Raw genomic sequence first — 20,422 nt, 5'->3', positions numbered from 1 at the left:
AAAACCATTTACCTGCCCCTGGTGGATCTGGGAAATCCACAATGTGTGTCGTATTACTGATGAGTTTCTGAAATTGATTGGAGGAATAGCAGTGGACCAAAAGCATCGGACCCTCCTACCTTTCCAAAGCAAAACGTGGTAAGATATTTCTTACCTCGAGCAATGCAGAGGAGGGGAGTTTTCTAAAAAAAAAAAAAGAAAGAAAAATCACCTAAAATCCCCACCACTTCACTTGATTTATTCCTATCAATAACCAGCTGTTTCCTCTACTGACTGGCATGCATTTACGCAGTAATTGACTTCCTGGAAAGCAGGTAAACAAACTGATAACTTAATGTAATACTGGATGATTATTATATGTGTTTCTTTAAATCAGCCAATGGAAGTGCAGCATGAAATGACATCATACTTTTTGGCATAGCAACAATAACACCACAAAATACAGGAAGAGAAATAAACAGATCATGCAGTCCAACATCAGGCAGCCAGGCTAATGGGGTGTAAAGTATTTTATGGTTCCTACTTTTATAGTGCAAACATGTATGCTTTACCATGCTTCTATTGTGCTTTATTATATTTTGCTATGCTTTTGCTATGGGAAACTTTTAAAAGGGTTAGTTTACCATGTTTTGTTTTTTAATAAGCTTTACCTTACCTCTGTGGGCTTTACAATGCTTGCCAGAGGTTTGTTGTGCTTTTGCTATGCTTTGTTTCACATTGGTTACCCTTATACAAGTTTTGCAAGAGCACACAGTGTCATGTTTTAGCAGTGATCACACGTCATACTGCTGAAGAACATATTGAGACTGAAGTAGCTTAAAAGCATTCAAAAACACATGCAAAGTTACTTTGAGAAAAATTGCATTGGTGGGCCAGCACAGGATTGCAAGGTGGGGTTGTTTTTCTATTGCATATGTTGCTATGCTTTGTGGATTTTCTTTAACTCAATGCACAGGCAAGCTTGTGGAAAGTTACTGAGAAGGACACACATTCACTATGTGGCTATGATCTCTGGAAGTTTGTTCTGTGTCTTTTAATCTCTTGTAGCAGGATGTGTGGGTCAAACGCATGGATTGTGAGTGTGTGTATCTTAGTAAATTAGAAGTGATGAAGAGAGAGACGGTATGGGAGGATACCAAGCTGTGCTGAAGAAGAGTTAAACAGTGAAAGAATTGTTGAAGAATGATGGCGCCACAGGTAAGGCATGAAAGCTCTTGTTAGAGCAGAGGAAGAAGAGAAAAGGGCTACAGCCTGCATCTCCAAAATTGGTAACTACGCCAGTTTCGTATGGCTTGCTGTTGTGTAAATGCAATAAAGTATTTGTATTAAACTGACTAATTTGTACTGAGGAAATCCACAAAATAAGACTCACATCAGTGAGCCAGTTCCCAATAGGGTTCAATACACATGGGAAAAAATAACAATGTGATAAGAGACAGGTTCTGCAAATATGCACAGCATTACCTTAAAGGGCAAATCAACTCCCATAGCAAATATGTGTGTCACTTGTTGGTAACATTCCCATAGACCTTTGTCCAGTCACTATGCATACGCCATGTACTAAAAAGTCACATAGTAATAAGTTTTATAACGCTGCTAGATAACTTCTGATTGTTTAATGATCTGGGTTTGAAGTCAAAAGCATGTTCTATAAAACAAACGTATCTCTCAGCTGCACATCACAGTTAAAAAACAACAAAAAAAACCTCCCCAGCAAATAAAAATAATGAAGAAGTCCAAACCCTGCACAAGCTGTGGTGAGGTGACTTCCTGTTCTGAGAAGCAGTTTTTTAAAAAGCCACGCGGAAGTGTCGAGGGGCACAGTCTTTGTTTGTACTTATTTACACAGTTTGTGGGGGGGGGATCTTTAGAATTTTTTGTGGGGGATTAGGACCTTTTTGGGGTGAATTCAAGCATGAGCAGAGGTTCGAAGGGAACCCAAGCGCAGGAGAACTGGCCCAGTTCTCTGCTCAGCAGCCAGGAAAATGACAAGCTTTTCAACCTGCTGGGACGCAAATGTGTGGTGAGTCAATCAGGCCTCATTCGTTTCCTTAAGGGTTACCAGATTTCCAGAATGAAAAACCGAGACATGAGAAGCTGTAGCAGCGCAAATCACGGTATATAATAAAATAGCACTGGAGTCAATTCAAAGTTAAACATCGGGGTGTATGTATTGCAGATCAGAATGAATCGTGGCTGTCTTTCGTTTGTCATATATATAGTCAGCACTCACATATCCGACCCTATAAAATTTTGACTTCAGTGACAGTTAAAAGAGTGTGACGCATATCTGATTATTTCATTTTGGTCTGTTCCAACCCTTCTCTGTTTTTCCAGGAACACAAAAAAGATACAATGTCAAAAATACACAGCTGAAAGGACTGTGTCTTAAAATAAGTAGGTTTCCATTTAGATGTACTGTAGTTGGTTTTGTTGGTACAATACTGTATGTTCAACAGTGTTTTCAATCAGAACGATATGATTCTGAAAATATCACTTGCCAATAGAGGTGACAGGTGGACTATAATACAGTACATACTTTTAAATCCGGTATGTATTGCAGCAGTATGTAAAATTCCCCATTAACGACCCAACAGCAAAATGAAATCGAAATGTTACTCATGCACAGAACTGCTTAAAACATAAAAGGTAATGGAATTTAGCAAAAGATAAAAAAAAGCATTTTCCAGAATAAAAAAAGTATCCAAAGTCAGTATTCTACATTGCAGAATATAGTGCTCAATAAGGCCCTAATGTCACAGTTCACTTGCAAATGAAAATGCACAAAAGCAAATAAAGATCACAGACTTAAAAAAAATACATCACAGTGTCTAAAACTGTGCAACGATTAACTGTTTTACATTACAGTAGCGGCTTGTTCGCTTTGTTTTGACTGCATTTTCGCCACAGTAAAGACAGACTGATTTGCGCATGCGAGAAAAAAAAATTGCCAGCTGTGACGGATAATCAAATAAATTGTAACATTGAAGAGCTGGGCTTTGTGTCAGAAAACTCGAGGCGGTGTTGGAAATTCTTAATACAGGATGGTAAAACGCAACTGCCGTGTCACATATCTGAGTGCTGACTATATACATACATATTGTAGCAATCTCGTTAACGCAGGCAGGTGCCTCACGCAGGATGAGGCAATCCACACACAGGCGGAGGGTGGGCGCAAACCCGGGACCTCTTGCACTGAAGCAAAGCGCCGATACCACTGTACAAAAGAGCCGGCTCCTTTGCAAGGAACGTATATCGGGCATATGTCTTTGTATGTGATTACCTCACCTACCAGCCCTTCTGCTACCTTCCCCCATGCATGCTACTATATATATATTTATATTTTCCACATTTTATTGTGTTATAACATGGAATCAAAATGGATTTAATTAGAAGTTTTTGCCACTGATCAACACAGAAAAGTCCAGAATGTCAAAGTGAAAAATAAAATCTACAAATTAATTACAAATACAAAACAGAAAATAATTGATTGCATAAGTATTCACCCCCTCGAGTCAATATTTGGTAGAGGCACCTTTGGCAGCAATTACAGCCATGAGTCTATTTGGATAAGTCTCTACCAGCTTTGTACATCTGGACACTGCAATTTTTGCCCATTCTTCTTTGCAAAATTGCTCAAGCGCCATCAAATTGGATGGGGACCTTTGATGAACAGCAATTTTCAACTCTTTCCACATATTCTCCATTCGATTGAGGTCCGGGCTTTGACTGGGCTACTCCAGGACATTGATCTTTTTGTTTTTAAGCCACTCCAGTGTGGCTTTGGCTGTATGTTTGGGGTCATTGTCCTGCTGGAAGATGAATCTTCTTTCAAGTCCCAGGTCTCTTAAAGACTTCAGCAGGTTTTCCTCTGGGATTTCTCTGTACTTTGCTGCAATCATTTGCTTTCTATATTCACAAGTTTTCCAGGCCCTGACACAGAGAAGCATCCCCATAGCATGATGCTGCCACCAGCATGCTTCATGGTAGGGATGGTGTTCTCAGGATGATGTGCGGTGATAGGCTTGCGCAAAACATATCGCTTAGCGTTGAGGCCATTGCTAAGGGAGCTAAAACCAATTCCAAAATGTTTTCCCAATATTACAACAGCAAGAGAACATTCAAAGAGGAGATTAAATGTTTAAGAGATACAAATGGCAAAATCGTAGAGGAAGAGAAAAAAATAGCAAATATGTTAAATGATTACTTTTCACAAGTTTTTACAAAGGAAGATACTGACAACATGCCCCACATGTCATCCAGTTCCTGTCCAGTTTTAAATAACTTTAGCATAACTGAGGCAGAAGTGTTAAAGGGACTAGGAGCTCTTAAAATAAACAAATCCCCTGGCCCGGATGAGATCCTCCCAGTAGTACTCAAAGAAATGAAAGAAGTAATTTACAAACCGCTAACCAAGATCATGCAGCAGTCTCTTGACACAGGGGTGGTACCGACAGACTGGAAAATTGCAAACGTAATACCGATTCGCAAAAAGGGAAACAAAACTGAACCAGGTAACTACAGACCAGTAAGCCTGACTTCTATTATATGCAAACTTATGGAAACTATAATAAGATCCAAAATGGAAAATTACCTATATGGTAACAGGGTCCTGGGAGACAGTCAACATGGTTTTAGGAAAGGGAGATCGTGTCTAACTAACTTTGCTTGATTTTTTTGAGGATGCAACATCGATAATGGATAATTGCAAAGCATATAACATGGTTTATTTAGATTTCCAGAAAGCTTTTGACAAAGTCCCGCACAAAAGATTAATTCTCAAACTGAACGCAGTTGGGATTCAAGGAAACACATGTACATGGATTAGGGAGTGGTTAACATGTAGAAAACAGAAAGTACTGATTAGAGGAAAAACCTCAGAATGGAGTGTGGTAACCAACGGTGTACCACAGGGATCAGTATTAGGTCCTCTGCTATTCCTAATCTACATTAATGATTTAGATTCTGGTATAGTAAGCAAACTTGTTAAATTTGCAGACGACACAAAAGTAGGAGGACTGGCAAACACTGTGGTAGCAGCAAAGGTCATTCAAAATGATCTAGACAAGATTCAGAACTGGGCAGACACATGGCAAATGACATTTAATAGAGAAAAGTGTAAGGTACTGCACGCAGGAAATAAAAATGTACATTATAAATATCATATGGGAGATACTGAAATTGGAGAAGGAATCTATGAAAAAGACCTAGGAGTTTTTGTTGACTCAGAAATGTCTTCATCTAGACAATGTGGGGAAGCTATAAAAAAGGCTAACAAGATGCTCGGATACATTGTGAAAAGTGTTGAATTTAAATCAAGGGAAGTAATGTTAAAACTGTACAATGCACTAGTAAGACCTCATCTTGAATATTGTGTTCAGTTCTGATCACCTCGCTATAAAAAAGATATTGCTGCTCTAGAAAGAGTGCAAAGAAGAGAGACCAGAATTATTCCGGGCTTAAAAGGCATGTCATATGCAGACAGGCTAAAAGAATTGAATCTGTTCAGTCTTGAACAAAGAAGACTACGCGGCGACCTAATTCAAGCATTCAAAATTCTAAAAGGTATTGACAGTGTCGACCCAAGGGACTTTTTCAGCCTGAAAAAAGAAACAAGGACCAGGGGTCACAAATGGAGTTTAGAAATTCAGAACAGAAAATAGGAGACACTTTTTTACACAGAGAATTGTGAGGGTCTGGAATCAACTCCCCAGTAATGTTGTTGAAGCTGACACCCTGGGATCCTTCAAGAAGCTGCTTGATGAGATTTTGGGATCAATAAGCTACTAATAACCAAACGAGCAAGATGGGCCGAATGGCCTCCTCTCGTTTGTAAACTTTCTTATGTTCTTATGTTCTTAAAAAGCTCTATTTTTGTCTCATCAGACCATAGAATCTTCTTCCACTTGGTCTCAGAGTCTTCCACATGCCTTCTGGCAAACTCTAGCCGAGATTTGATGTGAGTTTTTTCAACAATGGATTTTTATTTGCCACTCTCCCATAAAGGCCAAAGCACCTGGACTATTGTTGCCGTATGCACAGTGTCTCTCAGCTCAGCCGTGGAAAACTGTAACTCCTTTAGAGTTGCCATAGGCCTCTTGGTGGCCTCCCTGACTAGTGCCCTTCTTGCCCGGATACTCAGTTTTTGAGGACGGCCTGTTCTAGACAGATTCACAGTTGTGCCATATTCTCTCCATTTCTTAATAATGGACTTTACTGTGCTCCGGGGGATATTCAATGCCTTGGAAATGTTCTTATATCCTACCCCTGATTGGTGCTTTTGAAGAACCTTATTCCAGATTTGCTTTGAATGTTCCTTTGTCTTCATGATGTAGTTTTTGTTAGGAAATGTACTAACCAACTGTGGGACCTCCCAGAGACAGGTGGATTTAACCTGAAATCATGTGAAACACCTTAATTGAACACAGGTGGACCCCATTCGACTAATTATGTGACTTCTAAAGACAATTGGTTGCACCAGAGCTTCTTTAGGTGTGTCATAGGAAAGGGGGTGAATACTTATGCAAGCAGTTATTTTCTGTTTTATATTTGTAATTAATTTAGAACAATTTGTAAATTTTATTTTTCACTTTGACATTATGGACTTTTTTTGTGTTAATCAGTGGCAGAAACTCCTAATTAAATTAATTTTGATTCCATGTTGTAACACATTAAAATGTGTAAAAGTCCAAGGGGGGGTGAATACTTTTGAGAGCCACTGTATATATATATAAATATAGGTTGGCACAGGCACCGGGTATCCATCAGGTTTTAAATTACCTGACCTGGGTACCTTTATACTACCCAGGTATCAGTTTATTAATTTGAGAATTTAAAGACAATGTAGAAAATACGACAATACATGTGTAAGTGCGGGTCTCTGCCTGGTGTAATAAAGACAACATTAAAACAAGCTTTGCATTAAGCTTTTTCTTAACTGACAGGATATCAGTGTTTACAGAAAACAGTAACACACAGTGGCAAGCTCATCTCAATAATAATAACTGTGGTGACTGTTCTTAAGAAACAAAATCGGAAAGAAAACAACATGACAGCATCCTGTCGGGTTTGTCAGTGATACTCTGTGATACGTTAATAACAATGTTGTGGCTTCCAATACGGAATGCTTTATCTGCAATAGTTGTGCAGATATAGTGTCTTACCAAACAGATCAAATAAGTATTTAAACCAAACAGACACACGTCCCACTAACTCTTTTGCGATTGCTGTCAAAACCCAGCTGGCTCAATTTACGTTCGCTATTGGCACAGTCCATAATGTAATAGTGGTGCTGTACTACTGCATTAGTTTAAAAACTGAACAGAACAAGAACAGCAGCAGTGGAATATGGCCAATAGATGTTGCAAAGAATCCTGCAGCATGAAACGCTTTTAACATTAATAACTGTACTTAAACGGCAATGTTTCTTCTTCTTCTTCTTCTTCTTCTTCTTCTTCTTCTTCTTCTTCTTCTTCTTCTTCTTCTTCTTCTTCTTCTTCTTCTTCTTATTTCGATGTTTCCGTACTGAAAAAGGTTACACAAGTCTACAGATCATAGGGACTAAATGTATGTGTACTATATAATATTTAATATGTATTATGCACTTAACACATAATATATGTAATCCCCCCCCCCCCCCCCCCCCCCCTTTTTTTTTAAATGACTACCCGAAAAATATCCAGGTATATGTCATGAAACTCGAGGGGTGTCCACACATGCATTAATAAAACTGCAAATCTGAGTAAGTGCACTATTTCTGCACCAGCTGTCTTACTGAAGCAACCTTTAGTGCTAGAAACGTTTAGTTTTCCCTAAACTAAACTAAACTGCATGTGTGCAATAGAACTTTTCAGATCGCCCCTTTTCTCTTTTCAATTTTCCCGCTTCCCTCCTGTTCTCTTAGGCCCGTCTCTTCCCACTCCCTATAGACTTCCGTCCTCCCCTGTTCTTTGTAAAGCTGAAAGCTATTGGCTGATCTCGACACACAATTATACAATTGTGCCAATGAAAGACAGTCTATAATTGGCGCAATTCTGTCATCAAGACTTTCATTTGACACGCGTTTGTTCGAGTCGCATTAGCAGAACGTTTATTATTATCATAACGTCTACACGCCTGTTTTAATTAGACGATTTTAAACCAACAAAAATGAAACTCGCTGACCCTCCAAATAAAAAGAAACTCAAATCTGGATGACAAAAACGACAGGAAATACAAAAAAAAACAAAAACAAAAAAACCCCGCAATCGTTCTTATCTCCAGTTGCACAAGAGCGAATGCATGTCTTAGCTCTCCTCTCAATGCAGAAGCAGATTATTTCTGAAAAACGAGTGTTCTGGTATGTGTTAACTGTGTAATAAGTAGGCTTCGGCAAAAAAATAAAAAAAGAAAATGCACTAAAATCTTTTAGTTTTAATAACACCCGGTATAAACAAGATGTAGCATCTGAGATTATCTTAAGATACATGGGGGGTCTGTCCATTCATCTGGTCATCACCTTCGAGATGTGCTACAGGATACAGAGCTAAACCACTTCCTCTATTTTGAGCCACAAGCAGGGTCTCTAACTTCAGTCTTTGAAACTATGAGAAATTCAATGGAGATAGAAGATCAGTCTATTTGAATTCAGTGCTAAAACCACAGAAAAACAACAATTGCAATACAGTATGGACCCTGGTAAAAGTATAGCTTAGTAAAATGATAGCAGCATTTATTAAAGCATAGTAAAGCGTAGGTAAGCATTGCAAAGCTAAGAGAAGCATGGTAAAGCATAGGAAAGCACTGTAAAGCCCAGAGAGGTATGATAAAGCATAGGCAAGCATTGTAAAGCACAGAGAGGTATGGAAAAGTATATTAAAACTAACCCTTATAAAAGTGTCCCATAGAAAATGCATAGCCAAGTGTAATAAAGCATAGTGAAAGCAATCTACTTCAGATCACTACTAAAAATGACATTGTTTTGTAAGAGGACCGGGTTTGAGAAGCCCTGGCATAATATAACATGGGGCACAATTGCAAAAATAGCATGCAAAAATACTGTGGTAAAGTTTTATAAGGGAGCCTATGCATTATTCAAAGGTTTGTTACAGGGTGTCAGTCACATGTGTGTATGTGTGTGTGTTTCAGAGGTTTGTTACACAGTGTAAGTCACGTGTGTCTTTGTGTTTGTCTTTCAGAGTCTCGCATCCACAGTGGTTCAGCTCTGCATGGCTCTGCCTAACAGCAGGGATCGCTGGAGTCCACAGCACTGCGGAGTTGTGTGCTTTGTGAAGGACAACCCCAAGAGGTCGTACTTCATCAGGCTCTACGACATCACGGTAACTTTCGGGGCAATCCGGGACAAGCAAACCTCTCAATATAACTTCCGTGTTTAAAGAGTAAGTAGCCGGGTTCCGAAAAATATACCGTTCCACGTCACCCCGTGTGTTTATACAACTGTTTAAAATAACGTGCCTGTATTTTTTCTTATCATTGTTATCATCCTGACAACTTTTTACAATTATAACTCTAAAGTCTGTTTCAAAGCTCTTTTCAAAATGGCTGCTGTAGTGCTTGACATCTGTCCTCTAAATCACAAGTCCTCTGGCTTTGCTGTTCCGTACCACATCGTGGATCGTTATTGCTGTGTTACCTGTTTCACAATGTGGGCAATAATCCTGACACTATCAGTGCACTAGAGCTGCCATTTTGAAAAGAGCTTTGAAACAGACTTTAAAGTTGTAAGTGTAAAAAGTTGTCAGGATGTTAACAATGAAAAGAAAAGTAACAGGTGCATTATTTAAACAGTTGTAGCAACACGTCGGGACGGGTAACATTATATTTTTCGGACCCTTGCTACTTTCTCTTTGAAGAACCGTTCTAAGCAGCTGTTTCCTGTTTCAGGAGGGGACATTGATCTGGGAACAGGAAATCTATAACCAGTTTGAATATAACGCACGATCCTCATTCTTCCATACCTTCAGTGGAGACGTGAGTATTGACGATGCAGTCACAGGCCTTAAAATAAATAATTTTGTAAAATTGTATTGTATCAAAAATGTATCATGTCACAATTGACATGACAGTAGACATCTCCTTCTTGCTCGGTCATTCAGTTTGGAGGGATGGCCTGATCTAGGCAGGATCTTGGTGGTGCCATAAACGTTCCACTTCTTAATAATCATCTTGACCATGCTCCAAGGGATATTCAAGGCCTTTGATTTTTTTTTATACCCATCCCCTGATCTGTGCCTTTCAACAACTTTGTCCCGGAGTTCTTTTGAAGGTGCTTTGGTGCTTTGCTTTAAAATGCATTACCCAGCAGGGGGAACCTACAGGAACTGCTGAATTTATCCTGAAATCATGAAAATCACTACAATTTAACACAGGTAGAGGCCACTTAACTTGGTGTGTGATTTTGAAGGCGATTGGTTACACCTGAACTAATTTAGGATTGCTATTACTAAGGGGGGGTGGACACTTATCCAACCAAGCTATTTCAGTTTTTATTTTGAATTAATTTTCTACAAATTTCTAGAATATTTTTTTTCAATCGAAAGTTGTGGGGTAGGATGTGTGGATAAATGAAAAAAAAAAGCATTTTAATTCCAGACTACAGTATAAGGCAACAAAAGGTGAACATTTTGAAAGGGGGTGTAGACCTTCTGTAGGCACTGTGTATACTTTGTGCCTGTACAGTATTTACCCACAAAGATAAAGACATGTTGTGTGATACACTACCGTTACGGATTCTGTCCTGTTCCCTGTCATTAAGATGAGGTTAAAAACTTTAAAACCACGAACTCTAGAACCATGCATTGTGGTTAAGACGCTTGCTGTGGGCGGGGTCGCCAATTCGCGCCCAGCCTTTGCCCTGTTAGACGTGGATCTCATATATTGGCTGCAGGTATGGTGTTGAGGCAGAGCCATTGGGGTCCTTTAAGACCTGACTTAACCTTTGAGATCAACCAGTACTAGGAACCGGACAAGCATAGATGGGCTGAGTAGCCTCCTCTCGTTCCTAAATGTTCTTATTTTTCTTATAGAAGGGTGTTTTAAAAAGTCACCTGGATAGCAAAACAGAAGATAGTACTGTGAACATGTGGGTTGCTGTTCATAGTGAAAGGGCGATGCTGGAGCTCCAAACAAGGACAAACACAAAGTTCACGGTTCAAGTTGTTAATTTAATTTTCCTTAACCTCTTTCACCGTTCATGAAGTAATAAAGCTGGCTCTACCCAACAATGGGCATCCCCAGCACCAAAACGAGGGGTTACAGTCCCGAAATAATAATACAAAAACACAGACACAACACAGACAGACACGTCTCCGGACAGTGCTCTTAGCGTAGGAGCAGTGCTGGAACAGTGATGCTGGTTAAGTGCAGGTGCGGTGAAGTCCAGGTGAATTGTTGGCCCAAGGCTGCAGCTCCCAGCTCCGTGCTCCGTCCTCGTTTCTTCCCATCAACCACAACAAAGGAACCGATTATGACATCAACGTACCCCCCCCCCCCCCCCCGAAAGTACCCCCCCCCCCCCCCCCACCCCCCCCCCCCCCGAAACCCCCCCCCCCCCCCCCCCCCCCCCCCCCCCCCCCCCCCCCCATAGCTAGTTCAATCACGTCTCCTCTAATTCATGAATGAAACTTCGCTCACCGTACTAGGGCTATGACTCCTGGTACCGTGATGCCATCACTTTCCTGAATGGTTGGGCAGTTCATTTCGGGGGAAGTCGGAAGCCGACTTTCATTCATGAATTAGAGGAGACGTGGGCACGTAATTCCTGCTGTGCAGTGCTCTCACAGGTCGAGAGGGAAATTGTTGATTCAGATTAATTTGCTCTTTGTCACAAGTACACAAAATAATTATAAATTACAAGAAGAATTAATTAGTTATCTGTGATATTTTAGACAGAAATACATGGTCCCGTCACAGAGGAACCAGGACATTTTAACCGATTGATTTTTCCCATCTCTCCTGTCAAAGGACTGCCAGATAGGGCTGAACTTCGCAAGCGAAAATGAAGCGGAAGCTTTCAGAGTGAATGTGGAACAGAAGATTCACCAACGATCGAACCGACAGGGTGAGTGGAAGATCTGGCCTCTCTGTCTGTCTGAGAAAGACACTGAAGGCTGTGAGTCTTATTCAAAGAGCTCTGAGCAGGTTGTTACTCCACAAGCAGATGAGAACTTGAAGCATATATGGAAGCTACTGGAAATCAAGGTCAGGACATTAGGTCTAGAAATAAAAATGATATCCCTCGTCCTTAATTACCGTCAGGAAAACTCGTGTGATTGACTATTAAAGACAATACTATATGTGGCAAAGTGGCAGCTGATTGTGAACAGGTGCAGAGGTGATGCAGTGCAAGAACAAACACAGACAGGAAACTGTAATCCGTTCAGGAAAGGGGTCTTTATTTTGTAACTCCCTGTCTGGCAACCAAACAGTAGGTTCCGGCTATACACACCAATATGTAAAACACAGAGGTAAAAAGACAGGGATTGCAGCCCAAATAATAAACACACGTTATCTGCCCCACAATAATACTAGCCACGGTTTAGAGTGACTGTGGTGAAGTGTTGATCTGGTTTTGTGCTGGCCCAAGGTGACAGCTCCAGATACATGTTAGCAGTCTGGTGGTTTACAAACACAGACAATTACTAACAGACACAAACAAACAAAACACTCACGGATATTCTTTACAAACAGATTTGTCCGGGTCCTTCTAGTCTCAATACAAAACCAAGGAGTAGATTGCGATTCTCCGGCCCCTTTTATGCTGTCCCACATGACCCCTTGGTAAACGAGTGCAGCTGTCTCTACAGTCTGCAGCTGCTACTTCGTTTCCCTTCCGGGTCAATACATTTTTGCAACGGAGTCTCGCCTTCTTCCAGACTGACCAACTTCCCGACCCTGGGAAAGAACTGTCAGGCCAGCCCGTCCAAAGAACTACTTTCTCCGCTTAACGCCCTCACAGGTCGGGAGGCAGATTTACAACCAAGATGCATTATACGTTATACATATTTTCATCACATCTTTGGCCTCACCCTTCGAGGCACCCCATAATTCAGTTTGCTGATAGTGGACAGACTGCCTGTAGGGAAGCCATGGGGAGGGGGGCAGGATAGCTGCCCTCCCATGTGAGACGATACTGAAAAACAGGTGGAGGCTGGGGAGCACCAGATGAATTCTGACGCACAACAGGGACGAATGTATTGAGGTAAGATATAAATCCCTTCCTAGCTGATCACTGTGTTGTTTACCGAACGATGAGGTACAAGCCATTTGACTGACCAATGTTACAATAATGGAGGTGCCAATATGCTTGATGTTTACGATTTTAATCTAAAAGTGAGTGCCTGCCCAAACCACAGATTTACTGAATATCCACTAGCTTTTTGTTCACGTTTTTGTGAGGCACTGACTAGGTGTTTTAAGGGTGTTACTAGAAAAATTTTCGAATCGTGCCCAAGAAAGGCAGCATTTGGCAGTGGAACCAGAGCCGCTAAACAGAGATACATTTAACCGTTCCTCTCTTTTCTACTGCAGAGAAAAGACAGAACCTCCCTCCTCCACCTGTTCCTGCTGATGGTGAGTTCATCCCTTGCTTCCTCTTGTCTTTTTCCAGCTCTCACACACTTACTCAATCCGATTACAAGTCTGTCTCAACCTTTTGCTTTTTTAGACTTTTTACATTTACACCTGATCTGATCAGTCGATTCAATGGTACGTTATCAAGCAGAAATCATCCCATAGGAATGGGCCAGTAGGTACCTACTAGCTTACTAACAGGTAGAGTCGGTCCGGATCCAGCTCTCTAATGGACTTTGGATGAGTAGCCACTAGAGGGTGCTAAAAAAGCAGTGTTGAAATAATTACGTTAATAGTTTAGGAGTAGAGATTAGGTTTACCGGTAGAGATTAGGTTTAGGTGTAGGGGTTAGACTAAGGTGTTGGGAGGCTAGTAGGTACCTACTGTTCCATTCCAGTGGGATCATTTCTGCTTGATAATGTCCAATTCAATCGACTGATATCAATCACATCGGCTGACATTTGAGTTGCGCAATAAGAATGGGTCATGCATTATTTTAAGGGCCGTCTATTAACTGTTTACAACCCGCTAACAAACACGTGAATATACATTATTTCTTTTTCTGTTAATTGTTAGTTAATCTATAATAAGCCAGCCAAAACTGCAAACATCAGAGGCCTCCGGATGATCAATTCCCAGTCGATCATGTATTTGAAATCGGCTCGCTCATAGGGGACAGAATACTTAACACTCCCCGTTAAAGTAGTTGATAAAGATCTTAATGTATAACCCTTAGCTCAAAATGAACAATGTTTGTTAACAGTTAATAAACTAAAAAATTGTCCCTGAAACTAAAGGATGACTAAAAATTGTCTTGAACCAAACAAGGTCCAAAGCAAGTTTCTTCATTATACGACAAACGGTTGTCTACACATGCCTCACCATATTATTCATAACACGATTCAAATGTTGTTTTATGGTATGTGTGTCTATGTGTGTGTGTGTGTGTGTGTGTGTGTGTGTGTTGTTCAGCAGATATCATACAACTTTTTTGCTCTCTCTAGACAGAAGAGGTGGACTGCCCCCTCTCCCACCACCAAATGGTGAGTCTTTTTACTAGGGCTGTGCTGAAGTCAGCGAGTGTTAAATAAATCGATTTATTACTGTGTTCATTTCAAAGCTGTCCTTTTGAAAGACATACATGCTTTCTGGTACGACACCATATTGAAGAAAGTTATCAGTTTCCTTACCCTCAGGGCGCATGTTACTGCTGCACTGCCTGTCACTTCACCCTAGCAGGGGTCTTAAGTGTCGTGCTACTGTCAAGTGAGGATACCATACATTTTCGTCTTCCATATGTCCCCATTTAAAGACGAGAAGAGAGTTCCTGCCGTGCAGTAAAACGTTAGTTTTTCTTGTCGTCGAAATTTCTACATCCCTCTCTCTTGCCCCCCCTCCCCAGGTATCAGGTCCCCTACTTCAGTCCCAATGCCCACCATTGATATTCAGAACCCTGACATTGTCACATCCCGTTATCGGTCAACCCCAACCCTGGCCCCCGCCAGCCTGCCTCTCGACAAGGGCAAGAAGAACAAGAAGAAGGCGGGCAAGAAATTCAAGCTGAGTAAGGCTGACATCGGAGCGCCCAGCAGCTTTGTGTGAGTTCCACCAGGGGTCAACTGTATCGTGCAGATTGCAATGAATCAATCCTTGGTGGGCGCCCTTGAGCGGGAGGCTCGGCTGCAGGTCATCGCAATTATCTCATTGGTTTAATGTCTGCAAATATTAAATTAAATCAAACAAGCCCATTAACTGCAGCGAGCAAAGCTGCCCTGCCCTTGTCTTTACAATTGAATAATTAATGCAATGAACTTGTGTTTTAAAAGCCGACTGAAAGAGAATTCTTCCAGTGAACCTCTCCTTAGCCCCATCTTCAGAGCAACCACAAAGACATTAAAAAAAAGTCTTCTAGTCAAAACGTTTGCCATTGAATTTGTTACAATTATTTTTTAAACAGATTTTCTTTTCTTTTTCAGGCATGTGTCTCACGTTGGTTGGGATCCCAATACTGGATTTGATGTGAGTTAGGGTTGAGTAGCCCCCTTTATGTTAAATCCCAATTTTTGCACATTAATAACTCTGACTTTATTCAATGGATTTGCACAGAAATTTGGATGTTTTAGTCTCGTGGGTTAGATCTCTTGATTTCATTCCGTTCAGGTGTAGGGCTTCCACGATCCAGACAGTGAGAGAATGCAAAAAATCGGATTTTTTTTGCTGGGTTTTTTGTCACTCTTCAGCGACCGAACAGATCCAAATTTTTGTCTGAGAATTTCAGGGTACGAAGGGGGCTGGCCCAGAACAGTGCTGTCCATTCATGAGTTACACGGATATGAAATGTTGGGTTCTGAGCATGCTCAGTACAGCTCTTCAGATTAGGTGCTTGAACACAAAAGAAGAATTGGCCTCATGACAAAAAAAGGATTTTATCAGTTCTGTAAAGGGTAAGCTTTAAGTTGCAATGAGGCAGCTCAAATTGTGACAGCCATAGTAACGTACTTGATCGAAGCAGCTGATCAGTTAATAATAATGACGTCAGCCTAAGACACACGCTTGCCTGTCGACTACAGACCTTGCTCTTTAGTTGAATGGTAAGAAGTTCACCTTTGAATTTAATGGTTGTGATTTGCGTCTTTCCATTCAATTCAATGGGCTGAGATTCCAATTCATTATAAAAAGGATGGATGTTATTAGACTGCACTTGTATTGATCTCTTGATCCGCTCCTCCTACAATGGTCCGAACTTGCCTGACCTCAGCTCCACATTAATGTATCCTCAGCTGATGCACTATTGCACTGCCATCATGTAATTGTAGATATAACTTGTTGTAATCCTACCTTTTTGCATCCTATTTCATATTGTATATTTAATAGTATAATTTACTCTATACTGTATTTAAACATTAATCTTGCATTATAATACTGTACTGCCCTGTAACACCTGTAAGTCGCCTTGGATAAAGGCGTTGCCACATTAATAACAGTAATAACTAATGTTGTGCCACTGCTTGGTTGGTAGAAGGAATAAGCAGGGTCTGTGGTTGCTTTGCAGGTTAACAACATGGACCCCGATTTGAAGTGTTTCTTCTCCAAAGCTGGGATCAGCGATGCTCAGTTGGCGGATGCAGACACTTCGAAACTGATCCATGATTTTATTGAGCAGTCAGGGGGGCTGGAGGCTGTCAAGGAGGAGATGAGGAGACAAGGTAACGGGAGAGCTTCATTCTCCTGCTGGAGGCTGCTTCATCCTGCAGAATCCAAGTTGCCAGTTTACTTCTGCTTGTAAGGCTGTCTCAGTTAGTTTGGGCGTACAGATGGGGCCCAGTGAGTTTGTTACAGTGCAATAAAAATGTTCAGAGTTACTGACAGTTCAGCCACCATTCGCAAGGTGATAGTAACTCTGAGGTGAACTTTGAGATGCTAATTCTCTCCCCTTCTCTGTTCCAGATCCTTACCCACCTGCCCCTCCGTCCCGTCGCCCGGGAGCAAGCCCTCTCATGGAAGAACTTGGGGGGAGGGGGGGGCCCCCTCTAGGCCTGGTGAGGGGGGACCACGGGTCCTGTTTGGGGTTGCGCCCCAACGAGGAGGGAGGTCTTCCCTCGGGGGGGAGCTGGGCGTGGGTAGTTGTCTCCCCCAGGGGGGGGGGGGAGGGGGAGAGAGTCGAGTGGAGGGGGGAGGGGGGGACGGGGAGGAGGACGTCCTCCTGGTGGGGGAGGGGGAGGTGGGGGAGGAGGCGGGGGCCCCCGTGGGTCCCAATGGAGGGGAGGCAGGGTTACCTCCCCCTCCTCGCTCCGGAGCCCCCCCTCCCTCGACTGGAGGAAGAGGGGCCCTTTTAGATCAGATCATTTCGGGCAAGAAGCTGAAAAGTGTAAGTCTGAAATACCAGTTTAACCTATATGGAGCAAATGGATCCCTCATTCCCTATAGCTCTGGCCACAAGGTTTGCATCCACTAGAATTTTAGGATTGAGAAATAATTGAAAAAAAAAACAAACAAAAAAAACGCTACGAACATTATTTAGATCTTTTATTTAACATCCTGTAATAAAGAAACTACAAAAATGATCTTGCAAAAGTCTACCTGGAGCCATAATGTAGTACCGTATTTCATTTTGTGTTTTGAAAATGTCACATTTTTTCAATCTGTATATGGAAAAAGCTAGAAAGCAGTGTGTGATTCAATATGTGACTTAACATCATGTGGCAGGTTTCATTCGACTTTATGTAGCAAAATGTGTTCATTCTATAGGGGGATGCAAAACTTGTACCCTAATCCTGTGTGTGTCTGTGTCTCAGGTACCAGACAGGCAGGACTCTGCTCCCTCTGACCAGGCAGAGAGCAGTGAAGGGCTGGTGGGGGCGCTAATGATGGTGATGCAGAAGAGAAGCAAAGCCATCCACTCTTCAGGTGAGTACAAAAGCTTCCTGCTGTTCTTCCTGCTGTCCTGTTGCTCCCAGATTTAATATAGAACACCAGACCTAATTTCACACCTAAAGCATTGTAAAGCATAGGCAAGCATTGTAAAGCATTGTAAAGCATAGGCAAGTATTGTAAAACATAGGCAAGCATTATAAAGGATAGGGCAAGTATTGTAAAGCATAGGCAAGTATTGTAAAGCATAGGCAAGTATTGTAAAGCATAGGCAAGCATTGTAAAGCATAGGCAAGCATTGTAAAGCATAGGCAAGTATTGTAAAACATAGGCAAGCATTATAAAGGATAGGCAAGTATTGTAAAGGATAGGCAAGTATTGTAAAGCATAGGCAAGCATTGTAAAGCATAGGCAAGCATTGTAAAGCATAGGCAAGTATTGTAAAGCATAGGCAAGCATTGTAAAGCATAGGCAAGCATTGTAAAGCATAGGCAAGTATTGTAAAACACAGGCAAGCATTATAAAGGATAGGCAAGTATTGTATAGGATAGGCAAGTATTGTAAAGCATAGGCAAGCATTGTAAAGCATAGGCAAGCATTGTAAAGATACCAGAATATTTATCTTTAAAATTATACAAACTAACATTTAATGAGTGTACTTCATTACACTTTCCATAACAGTGAATGCTGCTAGCTTAAATGGGTTTTGAGATCTTCATAGCTAGTTCCCCAGGTAGTGTGTAAACAAATCTCGGGTGCCTAGCGTTTCAACAACGGACTTTATTTTCAGATGAAGAAGAGGAAGAGAGAGGAGAGGACGATGATGATGATGACTGGGATGACTGATCACGCAGTTTCCTCAAATTCGATTCGATTTTAAAATTCAAATTACGTTTTTTTTTTTTTAAAGCTGGTAGCACACTGTCAGAAATCTTTTGAGGTAGTGACTTCATATTTGAAAAGCAGTGAATGCTGAATTCTTTAAAAGAAAATACATTGCAGACATTTATAAGACTTTTCCCTACGACTTAAGAAATTTTCTTTTATGTAACGTCTGTAAATATATATATATATATATATATATATATATATATATATATATATATATATATATATATATGGATATATAGATATATATATAACATATCCTTGTGCGTTCTAGATCTAAGAATATATGGTAATAGCCATTATAATAGTTAATTGAATATTGCAGTGTGTGGTACACAGATGTGTTCTTTAGTTCCCTTAGTTAAATTCCATTAAGAGTGTTGTCTTGATTTCTTTCTTTCGTTATGAAGTAAAAGACATACGAAAGACTTTTTTTTTTTTTTTAAATGATAACGTAACTGTCCAATTCAAGTGCACTATATATTGCATTGTGGGACTCATTCAATAAAGTGCGCCCTCTTGTGGCCCATTGTAAAAGTGCCGTTGGTTTGGGATCAGCCTAGTTGCCCTTCTCTGTGCCTTCAAGTGCAGTGATGACTTTTTTGTAGTGAGGCGACCAAAACTGCACATGTCGGTGATAACTGGGTGTAGTTTTATCTCTATTAGTTACACAGCGTTTAGTATTTTGTATTTCCATAGTTACAAATTATTGATACAACTAGGTACTTCTGTTACTGAAGCAAAACATTGTTTTATGTTTTTACTTCTGTTATTGAAGCAAAATTATGTTTTCCACTGTGAGTTGTTGAATAAAATGTTCTAAAAAATAAGATAGGTCTTTATCTCATTTCACAGACACTTGGCTACTTAATTCGGTTATCTCCATTAACGTACCTACATATCTGCATATAACTGCTTATCAAATTGAATATTTCATTGCTAGTGCTTATTCTGTATATACTGTTGCTATGTGTGTCATGATCATCACATTTTCTATCTTCCTGATAGCTCCGATTCTGAATTTTGAATGTATATCCGTGGCGAAGGGGGAACAGTCTTATTGACAGACTTGTTTTTAGCTAGACTGCCAGTTAGGCAAATATTTATTTAAACACAAGGCATGTAAATGTGTAATTGGATACTGGTGAACCCTGTTTACCAGCACGGTAACAAATCCTGTTTAAGGTGTGCCAACTACATTTTTTAAAATGCCTTTTGTTACCTCTTTTTTATGTAATATTTTATTTATTTATATTACCTGCAAACAAAGAAATCAGCAAAAGTTTAAGCACAGCTAAGCCCACAAAACCCTACCTACTGCTATAGAATCTAACAAGGAAACAATCTTGAACAAAGATGATTGAAATAATCAATATTTAAACTTAATATTTAAAATAAACAAATAAGTAAATAAATAAGAAATATTATGATAGATAGATAAATAGCTAGATAGCTAGATAGAGATATATACACCTATGGCTAAGCATTTTGGATCAAGTATTTGGAAAACTACAAAGGGTATGTAATTCAAATATTAACGCATCATTATTCAGCGGATTTCATTAGACTTTATGAAGCAGAATTCGTAGAATAG

The 20,422-nt window shown here is 40.5% G+C and overlaps 1 protein-coding gene across 1 annotated transcript; it reads left to right on the top strand.

Moving 5' to 3' along the window:
- The first annotated feature begins 1,761 nt into the window (after positions 1 to 1,761).
- Positions 1,762 to 18,952, top strand: wasb (WASP actin nucleation promoting factor b). The gene is made up of 13 exons (XM_041274147.1): positions 1,762 to 2,023; positions 9,177 to 9,317; positions 9,883 to 9,969; positions 11,962 to 12,058; positions 13,528 to 13,569; positions 14,574 to 14,612; positions 14,972 to 15,167; positions 15,546 to 15,588; positions 16,622 to 16,775; positions 17,017 to 17,108; positions 17,285 to 17,437; positions 17,865 to 17,976; positions 18,731 to 18,952. Exons 1-13 carry the CDS (start codon positions 1,916 to 1,918, stop codon positions 18,784 to 18,786), a joined length of 1,320 nt encoding a protein of 439 aa, XP_041130081.1. The 5' UTR covers positions 1,762 to 1,915; the 3' UTR covers positions 18,787 to 18,952.
- The last annotated feature ends 1,470 nt before the right edge of the window (positions 18,953 to 20,422 follow it).

This window comes from Polyodon spathula, chromosome 16 (assembly GCF_017654505.1).
Source record: "Polyodon spathula isolate WHYD16114869_AA chromosome 16, ASM1765450v1, whole genome shotgun sequence".
Classification (NCBI taxonomy): Eukaryota; Metazoa; Chordata; class Actinopteri; order Acipenseriformes; family Polyodontidae; genus Polyodon; species Polyodon spathula.
Note: the sequence above shows the minus strand (reverse complement) of the source record. Positions and strands in the feature narration are given on the sequence as shown.